General features: G+C 41.8%; 1 protein-coding gene across 1 annotated transcript; it reads right to left on the reverse strand.

Moving 5' to 3' along the window:
* Positions 1-494: 494 nt before the first annotated feature.
* On the reverse strand, positions 495-17,541 carry LOC138648095 (speedy protein 1-B-like). Its single transcript, XM_069737600.1, has 8 exons — positions 17,485-17,541; positions 2,391-2,464; positions 2,235-2,280; positions 2,071-2,146; positions 1,607-1,665; positions 1,355-1,437; positions 1,010-1,178; positions 495-647 (listed from the first exon to the last, which is right to left on the reverse strand). The coding sequence occupies exons 1-8, from the start codon at positions 17,539-17,541 to the stop codon at positions 495-497; spliced, it is 717 nt and encodes a 238-aa protein (XP_069593701.1).
* Between the last annotated feature and the right edge of the window lie 1,389 nt (positions 17,542-18,930).

Consider the following 18,930-nt stretch of genomic DNA (forward strand, 5'->3'; position numbering starts at 1 on the left):
GTGTACAGTGAGATGTGTATTTTCAGTGTGTGACTATTAGGCATACTTCTCTACTTTCTCCAGTTTTTCATCCCTCATGTCTTCTAGCTGTTCTTCTTGTAGGACCGGCATCTATGTTCTCCTTCCAGCCATGTTCTTCTTCTTGTAGGTCCAGCAGCTCCGTTCCTCTTCCAGCCATGTTCTTCTTCTTGTAGGTCCAGCAGCTCTGTTCCTCTTCCAGCCATGTTCTTCTTCTTGTAGGACCGGCATCTATGTTCCCCTTCCAGCCATGTTCTTCTTCTTGTAGGACCGGCATCTATGGTCCCCTTCCAGCCATGTTCTTCTTCTTGTAGGACCGGCATCTATGTTCCCCTTCCAGCCATGTTCTTCTCCTTGTAGGTCCAGCAGCTCTGTTCCTCTTCCAGCCATGTTCTTCTTCTTGTAGGTCCAGCAGCTCTGTTCCTCTTCCAGCCATGTTCTTCTTCTTGGAGGTCTAACAGCTCTGTTTCCAGGCATTAGATATTCACATCTTCCTCCTTCTTGCATGGAACGATGTTACAGAGGGAGCAGGAAAGGGCTTTACTCCTCCTGAACCAACGGATTGCCCAGCTGTGATGGATATTCCTCTCTCTCTTCCATGCCCAGTGGTCAGGGTCTTGTGCCATGATCTAGAATTGAAAAATTGATTACAATCAGAGTTTAAAGCGAATATGTCACCACTAATCATAATGCAATTTGCATATATTTTAGACCTGATGATACTGGTGTGATTACTGAAAATCTATGGCAGAATGACTTTATAATCACTTATTTTCTTGATTGATATTAAAACAAGCATTTCTTGAGTCCAGCTATGGCTGCACTCATAGAACGCTCTGCCTAATATCAGGATCACAAGACCATTTTGATGTGGCTTTGCAAAGTAAGTACAAGTTCTCCATCAGGTCTAAGGGATTCATTTAAGTATACTGTTTATATTGTGATATATATTTACAGATCAGTTTATATTATCATTGTTTATATTGCTAACCAGATCACAGGTGGCCCGATCCACCCAAGCCCGAAATTCCATCCTGGTGAGCAGAACATTGCGGAATTGTAGTAGTCGGTCCTTCTTCATCCTCCACGTCCATCCAAGGGCCCAGCGGTAGATCTCCCGTTGATATGGCACGTCTTCTTCAAACTGGTTGGCTAAAAACCTGGAGGGAGAGAAATGAAAGCAGACAAATTATAATACACTTCAGAAGAAAATACAGACAAGCAACAACAAATGCAATTATCATGTATTTAGCCAAGTGGTAGAAAAGATATCTTGGTTTTACAATAAAATAAAGTTATTTATAGACATGAATGTGTAATAATAAAAGAGACTCACAGAGCTGGAAAGAAGAAGGTTCCATATTCTGAAGATCGCAGTCCTGCTCTCCTAAAGTAAGCGACGACCATGGCGAGGAGGTACTAGAGGGAAGAGTAGAGTTAGAGGGTATATAAAATACAGAACATATATAGCAGTATATTCCTATGTATGGTAATATCTGGCCACTATTACATAAGAATAAGCCCTTTATTTCCCTATGATGGATCTTCTCAGATCTGGAGGATTTCTTATCCTTCACTACAATAATACCTTGTCCGAAATCTTAAGACAGCTGTCCCTGGCTAGAAAACGTCTGATGTATTCTTCTTCTACAAAAATGAGAAAAATAGATTTATTTCGCTATGAACTTTGTAATGAAAACATTTTTATTGCTATTAATCTTAAATTATTGGGGTTGTGGAGTTCTTCATTAATGATGGATTATCCTCAGGACAGCTCATCAATATCAGATTGATGGAGATTTGGCACCCAACACCCACTGATCAGATACTGAAGAATTGTCCTAAAGATATGTCATCACTATTGAGGTGAAACCAAAGCCACGACACTGCTCACCACGTATCATACTAGGTATAATTATAAGAGGCTGAGGGAGATCACTTCTCTACATGTTTCTCTACCATAATACACCTGAAATAGATTAATGATAAAATACATGTCATATAATCTAATACTTTGTATCTGGAAACCTTGGAAGGTACAATGAGTCTTACCAAGGAGTGCGGTGAAAGCTGCCCGCTCTTCTGGCAGGGGGACGTCATCTTCTGTCTTCCTCCTCTTGGCCTCTTCCTGGGTGGCAGATCGTGAACTGTAATAGAAGAGGTAGTATTAGGCCTCCTGCACATGGTCGTAGTATGGCTACACATAATTCACTTACATCCTGATGGGTGTTCTCCTCACGGAGATCTGACATGAGTATTGAGCTGTAAATGGCATAAATATGTGTAGTGGTGATGTGTAATGGTCACTATGGACTTGCTGGTGTAAGTGTATAGATTGTGATGACTGCAGTGATGTAACCTCATCTACTTACCACTCCTCTTCATACTGGGCGATCAGTTCTCTCTTCCGCTTCCTCATGGCCATTTTTACTCTTCTTCTTGGAATCTAATATACAGAAAAATGAAAACTTGAATATGCAGCGCATGGCTCTTTCTATAGGATCTCTAGTAGAGTAATGCTATCAACCTAATGTGTAACCCAAAACGTAACTACCACGGCCTGCATTACATGTTTTGCAGTATTGCAGCTTTATTGACTTGATTGGTATTTAATAGTAATACCCAACATGACCCACTGACAGAAGTGGCGCTGTAGCTAGTAAACAATACAAACCCTATTTTCTACTTAAAGCACCACTCCAGCGTTTTGTTTGTACTGTTGAAGTGGTGCTTTAAATGTAAGCCGCCTGATCACTTTCTTATACCGACGGCGCTCCAGTCCCATGGCGCCATCTTGTGCCCATAACTTCTGACTGGCTGCCGGTCAGAAGTTAAATCACAAGAGCTCAATGCAAGTTTATGAGAAAAAGAACTAGGCTCTCATAGGGATGTATTGAAAAGTGACCTCTGCGCCACTCCATGAAGCACTGGAGCTAATGGCAGGTGACTTTTCACCATTGACTGATAGGAGCAACACTGGAAAAGGATTAAGGGGGTGGCAGATGAATATGAGACGGGGCCAGGAGAATTACATATAAAGCACCAGTCCCACGGTGCACTAAAGAAAACCACTGGAGTGGTGCTTAAAAAATATATATGTATATCTATTATATATATATATATATATATATATATATATATATATATATAGCTCTGGCAAAAATTAAGAGACCACCACATCAAAACTCTGTCATGGCCAGCCCAATCTCCAGGCCTGAACCCCATTGAAAACCTCTGGAATGTAATCAAGAGGACGATGGATAGTCACAAGCCATCAAACAAAGGACAACTGCTTACATTTTTGCCCCAGAAGCAGTGTGAAAGACTGGTGTAAAGAATGCCAAGATGTATAAAATCTGTGATTAAAAATCATGGTTATTCCACAAAATATTGATTTCTGAACTGTTCCTGAATTAAAACATTAGATTGTTGTTTCTAAATGATTATGAACTTGTTTTCTTTGCAATATATGAGGTCTGCAAGCGATGCATTTTAAAAAAAAACTTTGGACCATTTCTCCTTTTCAGAAAAAAAAAATTATTGCTTGGAAATTCGGAGACATGTTGTCAGAAGTTTGTAGACTATAAGAACAATTTACCGTACATTTTATTCAAAAATATACCTATAAAGAGAAAAATCAGACAAACTGAAAATTTTGCAGTGGTCTCTTGTTGGATCTGGGAATTGCTAGAAGAAATATGTAGCCCTGTGTTTTTCAGATTAATATTTATACACCATTATCCACATTTTAAATATTTATTCAAAATCACCATATTTTATCCCATTTATGCATAATCACCCCATTATCTATATTTGGGTTTTTATGGTGAAATCTTTTGCTTTCAGTATAGATCCCAACTGTCAGTATCCGGGATGACATAAATCAGCAGTTTATTCATGACACAATGATTCTCACCTCTGTAGGGCGGTCGGTGGCGGCTGTCTTCCAATCAGCAGGTAACGATCCGGGTATAAATCCAACAAGTATCACTTCCAGTAATCAGTAAGGAGCCGGTCTTTTCTCTATTAGAGCAATCGCAGACTGGCACCAACTGACCGTCTGTTTCTTTCTTTGAGTTCAAATCCTGCGATGTTATTGGTTGATGGCTGAGGCACATGATGCATGCGGCGCTAAATTTAAAGGGAAAGCGCATTCTATTAATGCTATAGGAGATGCAGTGTATTACTTTTATATCTATCTTTGTAGTTTTCCTATTTATTCCAATTAGTGTTATTTGGGGAAGTTGTCATGTTGTTCCATTTATTAACTGATGTCTGGAAAATGGCAGCAGTGAAAGCCCTATGTAATAATGATGATACTAAAGTTATGTGATGTGTAACATGTTCACTAGATCGGCCAATGTGTACGGAGAGAGTAAGAGAATAATTGTCATCTGCTTTCTTGCTCCCTGTAAAGTCATTATTTAACCCCCTTAATGACAAGGTCAAGTTTTATTTTTGCCTCTTTGTTTCTTCCAATTTTCCCAAACTCACAACTTTTTTATTTTTCTGTCCACATAGCCATATGAGGGCTTGTTTTTGGGGGGACAAATTGTACTTTTGAATGACGTCTTTCATTTCACCACATAGTGTACAGGAAAACATGCAAAAATTCCAAGCAAGGAGAAATTGTAAAAACAAAGAAGTAATTATGACATTGCCTTTAGTTTGTATTATACTGTATGAAGTATGGGGTGCATTATACCATACAGAGGACCATGGGGTGCATTACACTGTGTGGACTATGAGATGCATTATGCTGTATGGATTATGGGGTTCAGTATACTATACAGAGGACCATGGGGTGGATTATACTGTATGGTCTATGGGATGCATTATGTTGTATGGACTATAGGGTGCATATACTGTGTGGATGACTATGTGATGAATTATACTATCCAAAACACAATAAACTGCATTATTCTGTATGGATTATTGGGTGCATTATGTTGCAAGGATTATCTGGTGCATTATGCTGTATGGATTATGGGGAGCATTGTACTGTAAGGATGACTATGGGGTGCATTATACTATACAGAGGTCAATGGGGTTCATTATACTGTATGGATTATTGGGTGCATTATGTTGTATAGACTATAGGTGGCATTATACTTTATGGACTATAGGGTGCATTATACTATACAGAAGAGTATGGGTGCATTATACGGTATAAAGGACTATGGGGTGCATTATGCTGTATGGACCATGTATTGCATTATGTTGTATGGATTATGGAGTGCATTATATTGTATAGAGGACTATAGGGTGCATTATGCTGTATGGAGTATGGCGTGCATTACACTACACAGAGGATTATGGGGTGCATTATACTGTAGTTTTTAGATTACACAGCATTTGGACTAGTAGTTGGGTTGGGGCCTACTAACGGTGTCTGCCGCTCCAAGGTTTTCTCCTGGTCTCCTTTCCTCAGCTTCGATCTTCAGGCTTTCATTAAGTAGTTTTTAGATTACACTGCATTTGGCCTACTAGTTGGGTTGGGGCCTACTAATGGTGTCTGCCGCTCCTTGCTGTTCTCCTCCACTGAACAAAGCAGTGCCGCCTGTTTACTACTGTTACCAATTTTGAACTGCATTTAGCCTACTTACTGATTTGGGCCTACTCACTGTGTCAGCCTCTCATTACAGTTGTCCTCCACTGAACAAAGCAATGCCGCCTGGTTAGTCCTGTTACCAATTTTGAAATGCATTTAGCCCACTTTATTATTTGGGCCTATATCTGTGTTTCCTCCTCATCCTGCCCATTGCCCAAGCCAGTGCTAGATGACTCTGCTGGTACATTGACCCAGATCACTACATTCCTCTTGCACGCTACACAGCCAGAATCTGACCCTGCTGAAAGTCAAGTTCCCCTTCCCGCATACTATACCACCTTACACGGGGACAAAGAGGAAGGTGCAGATGAAAGTGCAGGTTCCTTCATCAGGTGTGGGGGGAATACTCGTTGGCGACGTCACTGGCACAGGGCCCCTCATAGTACGCAAAAGTGTCGCTGCCGGTGGGAGGCGCCCCTGCCGGTGGGAGGCGCCCCTGCCGTGCAAACACACCGCCGTACTTTGATGGGCCCTGTGCCAGTGCCAATGCAAACGAGTGGGCCCCCCTGCTTGCTCAGGATCACAGCACTTGCAAAGTTGAAATACCGACCTCTCCCTGCTCCACTGCCGTGACGTGGTCCACGTTTCCTGGGCCCACTAAATACTTGAACCAGCCATACCCCCCACAACTTTAGCCAAATGACCCCCAATTTCCAATGCCTAACTATTATTATAAGGTAAATTAAGATTGACAAGCTTCAGTAACAAGAATGGATGTTTTTGCAATTAAAATGGGCACTGTAGGTGTTTTCCTGTCCTGCACTCACTGCCGACTATGCTTCCCCATTGACTTGCATTGGGTTTCGTGTTTTGGTCGATCCCCGACTTTTCACGATAATCGGCCGATTTCACTCGACTCGACTTTTAAGATATTCGGGTTTCGCGAAACCCGGCTCGATCCTAAAATGTAAAAGTCGCTCAACCCTAGTTGTTGCCATTGACAAAGCACCACTGGCTAAGAATGTCATCAAAATGGTTTCTGAAGAGTTTCTCCTTAAAGTGAGTGCTTTACACCAGGAACGTATTTCATGTTTTGTTATGGACAATCTGCCTGCGGGACTGGTGTTGGGGCTTCCCTGGTTACAATTACATAATCCTGTTATAAACTGGGAATCCCGGGACATTGTTAAATGGGGTCCCAATTGTTCTAAGAGATGTCTTGCTTCTGTATCTGTGTCATCCGTCAGTCTGGAGGGTATTCCGGAGTACCTGAAGGACTTTGAGGATGTGTTCTCCGAAAAGGAGGATGAGGTTTTGCCACCACACCGCCCATTCGATTGTGCGGTTGATCTGGTTCCTGGTGCCAAATTGCCCAAAGCCCGTCTGTACAATCTCTCCGCCCTGAGCGGGCTGCCATGAAGGAGTATATCTCCAATTGTCTCTGCAAAGGGCACATTCGGCCATCTGTCTCTCCTGTGGCTGCGGGGTTCTTTTTCGTGAAGAAAAAGGATGGTGGTTTACGCCCATGCCTTGATTTTCGAGAACTTAATAAAATCACCATAAGAAATCCTTATCCTCTCCCACTGATCCCCGATTTGTATAACCAATTGTCGGGGGTCAGGTGGTTCTCTAAGTTGGACCTCAGGGGGCATACAATCTCATCCGTATGCGGGAGGGGGATGAGTGGAAAACTGCTTTTCTCACCTCTGAAGGTTTGTTTGAGAATTTGGTTATGCCCTTTGGTCTGACTAATGCACCAGCTGTATTTCAGAATTTCATGAATCATGTTTTCTCAGATTCTATTACGCGTTTCATGGTATTTTATTTGGATGACATTCTCATATATTCTTCCGACAAACAGAGTCACATGGACCACCTCTGTGCAGTTCTTCTGAGGCTTAGGAAGAACTCACTATTTGCTAAACCAGAGAAGTGTTCATTTTTTGCTCAGGAATTGTCCTTTCTAGGGGTCATTTTGTCCGCTAAGGGGTTTCGTATGGACCCTAGGAAGGTACAGGCTATTGTGGATTGGGTGCAACCCAGAAATCTCAAGTTTTCTGGGTTTCGCCAATTATTATGGAAAATTCATAAAGGGGTTTTCTCAGGTGGTCAAACCCCTCACAGATTTAACTCGTAAGGGGGCAGATGTCAAAAACTGGTCAACTCCAGCTTTTGGGGTGTTTTCTTCTTTGAAGAATTGTTTCATGACTGCTCCTGTACTGGTTCAACCTGATTTGTCTAAACCATTTATCGTAGAGGTGGATGCCTCGGAGGTGGGAGTGGGGGCTGTGTTATCCCAAGGGCCCACCACGTTGACTAACTTAAGACCTTGTGCTTTCTTTTCGAGAAAATTTTCCTCTGCTGAGAGGAATTATGATGTGGGTAATCGGGAGCTGTTGGCCATTAAATTAGCATTTGAAGAATGGAGGCATTTTTTGGAGGGGGCTGCCCATCATATTACTGTCATTACGGATCACAAGAATCTTTCTTACATCGAATCTGCCAAACGGTTGACCCGGAGACAAGCTAGGTGGTCACTTTTCTTCTTTCCCGATTTCAGTTTTCTATTACTTTCAGACCAGGGTCCAAGAATGTGAAGGCTGACGCTTTATCTCGTAGCCTGGACCCAGTTTCACCACCTGAACTTCCTTCCTCCATTCTTCAGTGCGGAGTGGTGGTGGCTGCGGTGTCCTCAGTATTGGAGCGAGAGATTCGTGAAGCCCAATCTCTTGCTCCCTCGTCCGTACCCAATGACAATCTCTTTGTACCTGTCCAGTATCGGTTAAGGGTGCTTCGGGAGTTCCATGACTCGGCTCTTAGTGGGCATCCTGGAATCTCGGCCACGTGTAAAGCCATCACTAGGCTGTTTTGGTGGCCTTCGTTGGCTTCTGACGTCATTGGGTTTGTGTCTTCCTGTGAAACTTGTGCTCGCGCTAAAACCTCCCGTAACCGGCCGGCGGGGAATTGGTACCACTGCCAATTCCAGCTAGACCGTGGACTCACCTGTCCATGGATTTTATCACTGATGTTCCCCACTCTCATGGCAAAACCGTTATCTGGGTAGTTGTTGATAGGTTCAGTAGGCGCATTTTGTACCTTTAGCGGGTCTCCCTAATGCTGAGACACTATCAAAACTATTCATGGAGCATGTGGTCTGATTGCATGGTGTGCCTGTCAGTTTGGTGTCTGATAGAGGAGTGCAATTTGTGGCAAAATTCTGGAGGGATTTTTGTAAAAGGCTGGGTATCAGTCTGTCCTTTTCTTCAGCCTACCATCCCGAGACCAACGGTCAGACTGAGAGGACCAATCAGTCTTTGGAGCAGATATTGCGGTCTTGCTATGTCCAGACAGGATGGTTGGTGCTCTGCGGTACCCATGGCAGAATTTGCTTTTAATAATTGTGTCAATCAGTCCACTGGTACGTCCCCGTTTTTCTGCAACTATGGGTTTCACCCTCACTTTGGTGAGTTTTCCCGGCTGGATTTGGGGTATCCAGGGGCTGATTCAGCCTTTCTGCAGTTAGGAGAGATCTGGAGGGAGGTTCAGAGAAACATAGGGGAGGCTCAGGGCAAGTATAATTTTTTTGCCGATAAATGACGTTCTGTGGGGCCGACTTACCAGCTGGGGGATAAAGTATGGTTATCCACTAAGAATATTAGATTGAGGATTCCCTCTGCTAAGCTGAAAGATGAAATTTTGGAGGTGGTTAATCCTGTGTCCTTCCGTCTTTGCTTGCCTCCGTCGTTGCGGATCCCCAATGTATTCCATAAGGCGCTTCTGAAGCCGTCAGTGCCTTCCTCAGGTAGGTCTCCCGCGCACCCTCCGCCTGTTGTGGTTGATGGCCAGACCGAGTATGAGGTGGAACGGGTGGTGGATTCTCGTATGCTCCGCCGTTCACTGCGGTACTTGATCCATTGGAGGGGTTACGGTCCTGAGGACTGGTCGTGGGTGCCGGCGCATTTGGTCCATGCAGATCGGCTGGTCTGGGCCTTTCATGCTCGTTATCCAGAGAAGCCTGGGGGTCCAGTGGCCCCCCATTGAAAGGGGGGTACTGTCATGATCCAGTTCTGAGATTATATTCAGCTCTCTTGTCTCTGGACTGGTCATGTGGGAGTTAATCCTCTCTGCCTCACTCTGAAGCTGGCTGAGCTATTTAAGTCCTCTGCAGCCTGTGGGCCAGTGTCAGCTATAGTTCATGTTACATGGTTTGAGCACCTGACCTGGATCCCTGTACTAGTGTTCCTCTTTGCCTCTGACTGCCTGCACCCGTTTATGACTTGGCCTGTACCCTGACTCCGTCTTTCGTCTCACGTTTTGGTTACCACGTTCCCGGTAGGCTCTGAGGTCTTGCTTGTCCCCGACTATTCTCTGCTCGCCCCTTCTGTACCGCGCTGCTATCTCCATGTATGACCTTGGCTTGTCTGATGTCTCTTTCATTAGCTGTGACACCTGTGTTGTTGTTCAGTGTTGCTGCGCTGTGTGTACAACCTCCTTTTAGGTTGCTCTATACTGCACTGCAGCAGCACATTACAGCTTTATTTTGAATGGAGCGAAAGGGGGGTGATTTGAACTTTTATATTTTTTTATTTTTTTAAAACTTATTTTTTTTTACTTTTAGCATGCTTCAGTAGTCTCCATGGGTGACTAGAAGCTACCATAACCATATCGGCACTGCTACATACAGGCGATGAACAGATCCCCTGTATGTAGCAGAATTACTCACTTGCTATGAGCGCCAACCACCGGGCGGCGCTCATAGCCATCCAGCAGGGACAACCATAGAGGTCTGCAGGAGACCTCTGGTTGTCATGCCAACCCATCAGTGACCCACAATCATGTGATGGGGTCAACAATGCGCTGATTTCCGGCGCGATTGCTGGAAGCGCTTGTTAAATGCTGCTGTCATTGTTTGACAGCGGCATTTAACTGGTTAATAGCCGTGGGTGGATCGAGATTCTACCCGCGGATGTTCCGGGCACATGTCAGCTGTTCAAAACAGCAGTTCAGCTGTTCAAAACAGCTGACATGTGACGGGAAAGATGTGGGCTCACTGCCGGAGTCCACATCAAAGGGAGGGTGTCCGATATCGGTGTACTGTTACGCCCGATGCCGAATAGGGGTTAATATAGTTTGTAGCATCTAGTGTGTTATAGAGGCCTGATGCAGAGGCCACCAAAAAATTCTTCTGTTCTTAGTGTCATACAGTAGGAGACCTGACTGTAAAATAGTTTTTAGCATTTAGTGTGTTATAGAAGCCTGATCCAGAGGTCTTCTGTTCTTAGTGTCATACAGTAGGAGACCTGACTATAAAATAGTTTGTAGCATCTAGTGTGTTATAGAGGCCTGATCCAGAGAGCACAAAAATTCTTCTGTTCCTAGTGTCATACAGTTTGGGAACTGACTTTAAAATAGTTTGCTATGCTTCTGTTCCTGTGTGATACATTATGGGACCTGACTTTAACATTTGTAGCATCTAGTGTGTTATAGAGGCCTGATCCAGAGGCCACCAAAATATTCTTCTATTCTTATTGTCATACAGTAGGGGACCTGACTGTAACAAACATATACAGCTCTGGCAAAAATTAAGAGATCACTGCAACATTTTCAGTTTCTCTGATTCTTATATTTATAGGTATATTTTTGAGTAAAATGTAAATTGTTCTTTAACCCCTTAATCCCATATGACGTACTATCCCATCAAGGTGCCCTGGGACTTAATTCCCAGTGACGGGATAGTACGTCATATGCGATCGGCCGCGCTCACGGGGGAAGCGCGGCCAATCGCGGCCGGGGGTCAGCTGCCTATCACAGCTGACATCCGGCACTATGTGCCAGGAGCGGTCACGGACCGCCCCCGGCACATTAACCCCCGGCTAAAAAATAATTTTTGTGAAAAAAATAATAATTTTTCATTTTCACGGCTCTGCGTTATAAACTGTAGTGAAACACTTGGGGGTTCAAAGTTCTCACAACACATCAAGATAAGTTCCTTGGGAGGTCTAGTTTCCAATATGGGGTCACTTGTGGGGTGTTTCTACTGTTTGGGTACATCAGGGGCTCTGCAAATGCAATGTGACGTCTGCAGACCAATCCATCTAAGTCTGCATTCCAAATGGCGCTCCTTCCCTTCTGAGCTCTGCCATGTGCCCAAACAGTGGTTCCCCCCACATATGGGGTATCAGCGTACTCAGCACAAAATTGGACAACAACTTTTGGGGTCCAATTTATCTTGTTACCCTTGTGAAAATACAAAACTGGGGGCTAAAAAATGAATTTTTATTTTCACGGCTCTGCTTTATAAACTGTAGTGAAACACTTGGGGGTTCAAAGCTCTCAAAACACATCTAGATAAGTTCCTTAGGGGGTCTACTTTCCAAAATGGTGTCACTTGTGGGGGGTTTTAATGTTTAGGCACATCAGGGGCTCTCCAAACGCGACATGGTGTACCATCTCAATTCCAGTCAATTTTGCATTGAAAAGTCAAACGGCGCTCCTTCCCTTCCGAGCTCTGCCATGCGCCCAAACAGTTGTTTACCCCCACATATCGGGTATCAGCGTACTCAGGACAAATTGTACAACAACTTTTGGGGTCCAATTTCTTCTCTTACCCTTGGGAAAATGAAAAATTGGGGGCGAAAAGATCATTTTTGTGAAAAAATATGATTTTTTATTTTTACGGCTCTGCATTATAAACTTCTGTGAAGCACTTGTTGGGTCAAAGTGCTCACCACACATCTAGATAAGTTCCTTAAGGGTGGTCTGAATGAGTTTTTAGCTCCTGATATTGTTTCCATATATCTGATTTGACCTACACAGTGTTCTGGCTTTGATACCTTAGGAATCGGATACTTCTTTCCAGATCAGGGACCTGCTTCTATCAAGAATCTTCCTTCTTTGTTTTATATATTGTATTTTATGTATCTGTCTATAAAGAATTTGTTCATATATGATATAATTGTTCCTCTCTGTCTTATATTCACAATTATTTTTATGTATCTTATATTGATATATATATATGTATATATATATATATATATATATATATATATCACCATTATACATGTTAATATATACCACTCTTTATGTTTATACTTTATAGGGCATTTTCACATTATTGCCACAGTAACCACTAGTGTGTAATAAATAGCATATTGGCACTTTATACATATATATATATATATATATATTATATTTTTTATATTGATAATTCTTATACAGTTGATACCAGTCTATTGACTTTCCGGAACAGTACACTTTATTATCATTAGTCCCCTATGGAGGTAACTAATAGTACCTTTCACTTTTAGAGGCATATAGCGTTTACTTATACTGACACATGACAACAGTGTTGTTTTTAATACATTTTTTATTATGTATATAGTGTTCCCTCTTGTATTGTATGTAATCTCGCACTGACACACTTGCTATGCACCCTTTCACTTTGTTCTATCACTCAGACACTCTGTGTGCAGGCGCTGCATATCCTTGAAGTATCCCAGCTGTATTTACCATCTTGCGGTGAGCGCTTGCGGATACTTCCGGTTTCGGGTTACTGTGGAGACGCGTCTGTAGTGTGGCTGACTCCGCCCCCTGCCCTGACGCGTCGGTTAGGGGATTGGACAGGCCTCATGTGACGCCGACCGGCAGTGACGTCCGAGCCGGCGTGTTGAAGCAAGCGCCATGACAAACCGCTGCCACCACTGATTACACCCACTATATAAACTGTACAACAGCCACTATGTGCTGTGACTATCCCCCTGGATGAAGCATCACGCGAAACGCGAGTCGGGGTCCTTCTACTGAGCTGCATGTTCAGGTAATATACCTACACTACCTCTTATGCCTTCTATATGCACTATATGCACCTTTTACTAGCGGTGCAATGTGTTCAATGTCCTGTTTAAAAGGATAGGGTTCCTTTTTTCTTATAGGCACTATGTCTATACACTGAATTATACGGAGTTAACCCTTCCCTCTATTAATAATAGTCTATTGAGACTCCATAGATCATTTACAGACATTTGGGACATTTTTACATATATTTGCCCTCCTTTTTCTTTATTGTTGTTAGCTGTTTTGTATATATTATATGCTTCTTTTTGCCATTAAGGCACATGACTTTTTAGCATTAATAGATATATACTGATGTAGCAATACATTATTATTCGTGGGCTTTGTATGATAAGACATTTATTAATATGTAGGTGCTTTATTGTTATCTTGCTATATACCCTATCTAATATATAATTGCCTAGAATACTACTTCCTGCAATTTGTGCCAACTTCCTGTCCGGAGCTAATGTCCGGAGCTAATGTCCGGAGATAAGTGACGTCAACAGTGTCCAGTGTCTGATTGGTTGCCGCCTGCTGCGAGCGACCAATCAGAAACGTGCCGTACTGTGACACACTCCGCCCGCCATTTTGGTGTGATTTTTGAATTTTTACCTCACAGCAAGTTTCTACTGCGTGGAGGCGGGCCCAGTGACGTTGCTCTTCAAGCTCCTGCCGAATTTCGTCAAAAAAATGATAATACCATTTACCAAAACTATATATATTTAGTTGTGAAGTGGTTCAGTGACATTTTCACACCAATTTTGAACTTTTGTTTGGTGTTTTCTCCATATACTGCCTATTATTTTTGTTCTTTCTTACTATTATTTATTAATTGTATTATTCTTACATTTGAATAAATAAAGTATATATGGATTCTAGACTCCCGATTCTTTAGAATCGGGCTGCCATCTAGTTATTATATAATTGTTTGGCAATTATCTTAGGCATTTCTGTGTGCATTACTTGATTCTGTGGTATATTCCTGTATGCAGACAGTATTATTCTGTCACATGTCTCACCACTGGCTACTATGAGACTTGTCAAGGTTTTATCTTTTTTGTGATTAATAAAATATTGGTACTTTTATTGGCATAAAGCTTCCGGTTGTTTTTTTCTGATAGATTATGCACTTATGGAAGTGCCGTTTTTCATTTAGGCCTAGTTTTGGATTAAAGTTCCTTAAGGGGTCTACTTTCCAAAATGGTGTCACTTGTGGGGGGTTTCACATCAGTGGTTCTCCAAACGCAACATGGCGTCCCATCTTAATTCCAGTCAATTTTGCATTGAAAAGTCAAATGGCGCTCCTTCCCTTCCGTGCTCTGCTATGCGCCCAAACAGTGGTTTACCCCCACATATGGGGTATCGGCGTACTCAGGACAAATTGCACAACAACTTTTGTGGTCTAATTTCTTCTCTTACCCTTGGGAAAATAAAAAATTGGGGGCGAAAGATCATTTTTGTGAAAAAATATGATTTTTTATTTTTACGGCTCTGCATTATAAACTTCTGTGAAGCACTTGTTGGGTCAAAGTGCTCACCACACATCTAGATAAGTTTCTTAGGGGGTCTACTTTCCAAAATGATGTCACTTGTGGGGGGTTTCAATGTTTAGGCACATCAGGGGCTCTCCAAACGCGACATGGCGTCCCATCTCAATTCCAGTCAATTTTGCATTGATAAGTCAAACGGCGCTCCTTCCCTTCCAAGCTCTGCCATGCACCCAAACAGTGGTTTACTCCCACATATGGGGTATCAGCGTACTCAGGACAAATTGTACAACAACGTTTGGGGTCCATTTTCTCCTGTTAGCCTTGGTAAAATAAAACAAATTGGAGCTGAAGTAAATTTTTTGTGAAAAAAAGTTAAATGTTCATTTTTATTTAAACATTCCAAAAATTCCTGTAAAACACCTGAAGGGTTAATACACTTCTTGAATGTGGTTTTGAGCACCTTGAGGGGTGCAGTTTTTAGAAAGGTGTCACACTTGGTTATTTTCTATCATATAGACCCCTCAAAATGACTTCAAATGTGATGTGGTCCCTAAAAAATATTGGTGTTGTAAAAATGAGAAATTGCTGGTCAACTTTTAACCCTTGTAACTCCCTAACAAAAAAAAAATTTGGTTCCAAAATTGTGCTGATGTAAAGTAAAATGTTACTTATAAATTATTTTTTGTGACATATCTCTGTGACTTAAGGGCATAAAAATTCAAAGTTGGAAAATTGCAAAATGTTCAAAATTTTTGCCAAATTTCCGTTTTTTCACAAATAAACGCATGTTATATCGAACAAATTTTACCACTATCATGAAGTACAATATATCACGAGAAAACAATGTCAGAATCGCCAAGATCCGTTGAAGTGTTCCAGAGTTATAACCTCATAAAGGAACAGTGGTCAGAATTGTAAAAATTGGCTCGGTCATTAATGTGCAAACCACCCTCGGGGCTTAAGGGGTTAAGTCCATAAACTTCCGACAACATGTGTCCGAATTTCCAAGTAATAAATTTTGTATTTTTTTTCTGAAAAGGAGAAATGGTCAAAATGTAAAAAAAAACCAGTGCTTAAATACCTCAAATAATGCAAAGAAAACAAGTTCATAATCATTTAGAAACAACAATACTAATGTTTAACTCAGGAGGAGTTCAGAAATCAATATTTTGTGGAATAACCATGATTGCAATCACAGCTTTCATGCATCTTGGCATTCTTTCCACGAGTCTTTCACACTGCTTCTGGTGCAAAAATGTAAGCACTTCATCTTTGTTTGATGGCTTGTGACTATCCATCATCCTCTTGATTACATTCCAGAGGTTTTCAATGGGTTTCAGGTCTGGAGATTGGGCTGCCCATGATGGGGGTTTTGATTTGGTGGCCTTTTAATTTTTGCCAGAGCTGTATGGTTGCATACGGACGTGCGAGGATCCAGAGAGGCTGATCAGGTGACGGGTACTTCCGGCGCGGGTCTCTGACCGCACACGCTGGCACACTGGAGACCAATCATCCCCATACACTTAAAAGCAGGCATGACATTCCAAATGTTATACCCCTGTGAGAAAGCGTACTCGAAACCCGCGTCGGGGCGGACCCTGGGGATCACTAGTCTGCACTTGCACCTTTAATACGGGTAAGCTATGTCCTCAGAGGAATATGCATTGATGCAATATGCACTTTAGATATATCCATATGAGCTACCATTACAAATTACCTCTATTAGGATAAGTATACATAGAGAAACTATGGATGTACTTGAGTTATACTGATAACTTTTTGTCTGCTGTGGTTATTTTCCCCTCTTTTGAGGTGATGTATGCTTATCTGCTGGATTTATAATATCCTTTATATACTTTCAATTATTCCTGTGTATAACAGTAGTCCCGTACTATGACAGCACAAGTACTGTAAGTGCTCACTAGGTGGCACGTGTTGTTTCCTTCTTGATGTACACCCTCACCGGGTCCCTCACTACAGTGAGGGCAGTAATGCCCTGATGGCGATCCTGTCCACGCATAAAAGTATCAAATAAACACTCAGACACATCATGGAGAGTTTAAATAGTGTGAAGTTTATTATATGCTTTATATGTGCTGGTTACCTCCCATCACTCACAAAGAGCGTACAGCAACACTCAGGACAGGAAAACCCCCAGTGGTGGAAACCTGTAGGGAAACCATGACTGCTGTACTGCCCTTCCTCCGGGCATACTAAGGGAGGTTACCACTATAAAGTACAAGTGTGAGAAAATAACATAGTAACATAGTTATTAAGGTTGAAGGAAGACTTTAAGTCCATCTAGTTCAACCCATAGCCTAACCTAACATGCCCTAACATGTTGATCCAGAGGAAGGCAAAAAAAACCCATGTGGCAAAGAGTAAGCTCCACATTGGGGAAAAAAATTCCTTCCTGACTCCACATACGGCAATCAGACTAGTTCCCTGGATCAACGCCCTATCAAGGAATCTAATATATATAATGTGAGTATATAGTGTGTCTATGTGTACAGTATATGAAATGTCTGTATGTTGTCTGTCTACAGTGAGATGTGAATTTTCAGTGTGTGACTATTAAGCATACTTCTCTACTTTCTCCAGTTTTTCATCCCTCATGTCTTCTAGCTGTTCTTCTTGTAGGACCGGCATCTTGTGCCATGATCTAGAATTGAAAAATTGATTACAATCAGAGTTTAAAGTGAATATGTCACCACTAATCATAATGCAATTTGCATATATTTTAGACCTGATGATACTGGTGTGATTACTGAAAATCTATGGCAGAATGACTTTATAATCACTTATTAAAGTTTTCTTGATTGATATTAAAACAAGCATTTCTTGAGTCCAGCTATGGCTGCACTCATAAAACGCTCTGCCTAATATCAGGATCACACGACCATTTTGATGTGGCTTTGCAAAGTAAGTGCAAGTTCTCCATCAGGTCTAAGGGATTCATTTAAGTATACTGTTTATATTGTGATATATATTTACAGATCAGTTTATATTATCATTGTTTATATTGCTAACCAGATCACAGGTGGCCCGATCCACCCAAGCCCGAAATTCCATCCTGGTGAGCAGAACATTGCGGAATTGTAGTAGTCGGTCCTTCTTCATCCTCCACGTCCATCCAAGGGCCCAGCGGTAGATCTCCCGTTGATATGGCACGTCTTCTTCAAACTGGTTGGCTAAAAAACTGGAGGGAGAGAAATGAAAACAAACAAATTATAATACACTTCAGAAGAAATTACAGACAAACAACAACAAATGCAATTATCATGTATTTAGCCAAGTGGTAGAAAAGATATCTTGGTTTTACAATAAAATAAAGTTATTTATAGACATGAATGTGTAATAATAAAAGAGACTCACAGAGCTGGAAAGAAGAAGGTTCCATATTCTGAAGATCGCAGTCCTGCTCTCCTAAAGTAAGCGACGACCATGGCGAGGAGGTACTAGAGGGAAGAGTAGAGTTAGAGGGTATATAAAATACAGAACATATATAGCAGTATATTCCTATGTATGGTAATATCTGGCCACTATTACATAAGAATAAGCCCTTTATTTCCCTATGATGGATCTTCTCAGATCTGGAGGATTTCTTATCCTTCACTACAATAATACCTTGTCCGAAATCTTAAGACAGCTGTCCCTGGCTAGAAAACGTCTGATGTATTCTTCTTCTACAAAAATGAGAAAAATAGATTTATTTCACTATGAACTTTGTAATGAAAACTTTTTTATTGCTATTAACCTTAAATTATTGGGGTTGTGGAGTTCTTCATTAATGATGGATTATCCTCTGGACAGCTCATCAATATCAGATTGATGGAGATTTGGCACCCAACACCCACTGATCAGATACTGAAGAATTGTCCTAAAGATATGTCATCACTATTGAGGTGATACCAAAGCCACGACACTGCTCACCACCTATCATACTAGGTATAATTATAAGAGGCTGAGGGAGATCACTTCTCTACATGTTTCTCTACCATAATACACCTGAAATAGATTAATGATAAAATACATGTC

The sequence above is a fragment of the Ranitomeya imitator genome, chromosome 8 (assembly GCF_032444005.1).
Source record: "Ranitomeya imitator isolate aRanImi1 chromosome 8, aRanImi1.pri, whole genome shotgun sequence".
Classification (NCBI taxonomy): domain Eukaryota; kingdom Metazoa; phylum Chordata; class Amphibia; order Anura; family Dendrobatidae; genus Ranitomeya; species Ranitomeya imitator.

What these genes read in the sequence shown, in the direction of transcription:
- LOC138648095 (XM_069737600.1), bottom strand. Translation starts at nt 17,541, where the DNA reads ATGCCGGTCCTACAAGAAGAACAGCTAGAAGACATGAGGGATGAAAAA. An exon ending in GTCTTAAGATTTCGGACAAG is followed by an intron (nt 1,438 to 1,606) that starts GTATTATTGTAG and finishes TCTTCCCTCTAG; the next exon opens with TACCTCCTCGCCATGGTCGT. An exon ending in ACCTTCTTCTTTCCAGCTCT is followed by an intron (nt 1,179 to 1,354) that starts GTGAGTCTCTTT and finishes CTCTCCCTCCAG; the next exon opens with GTTTTTAGCCAACCAGTTTG.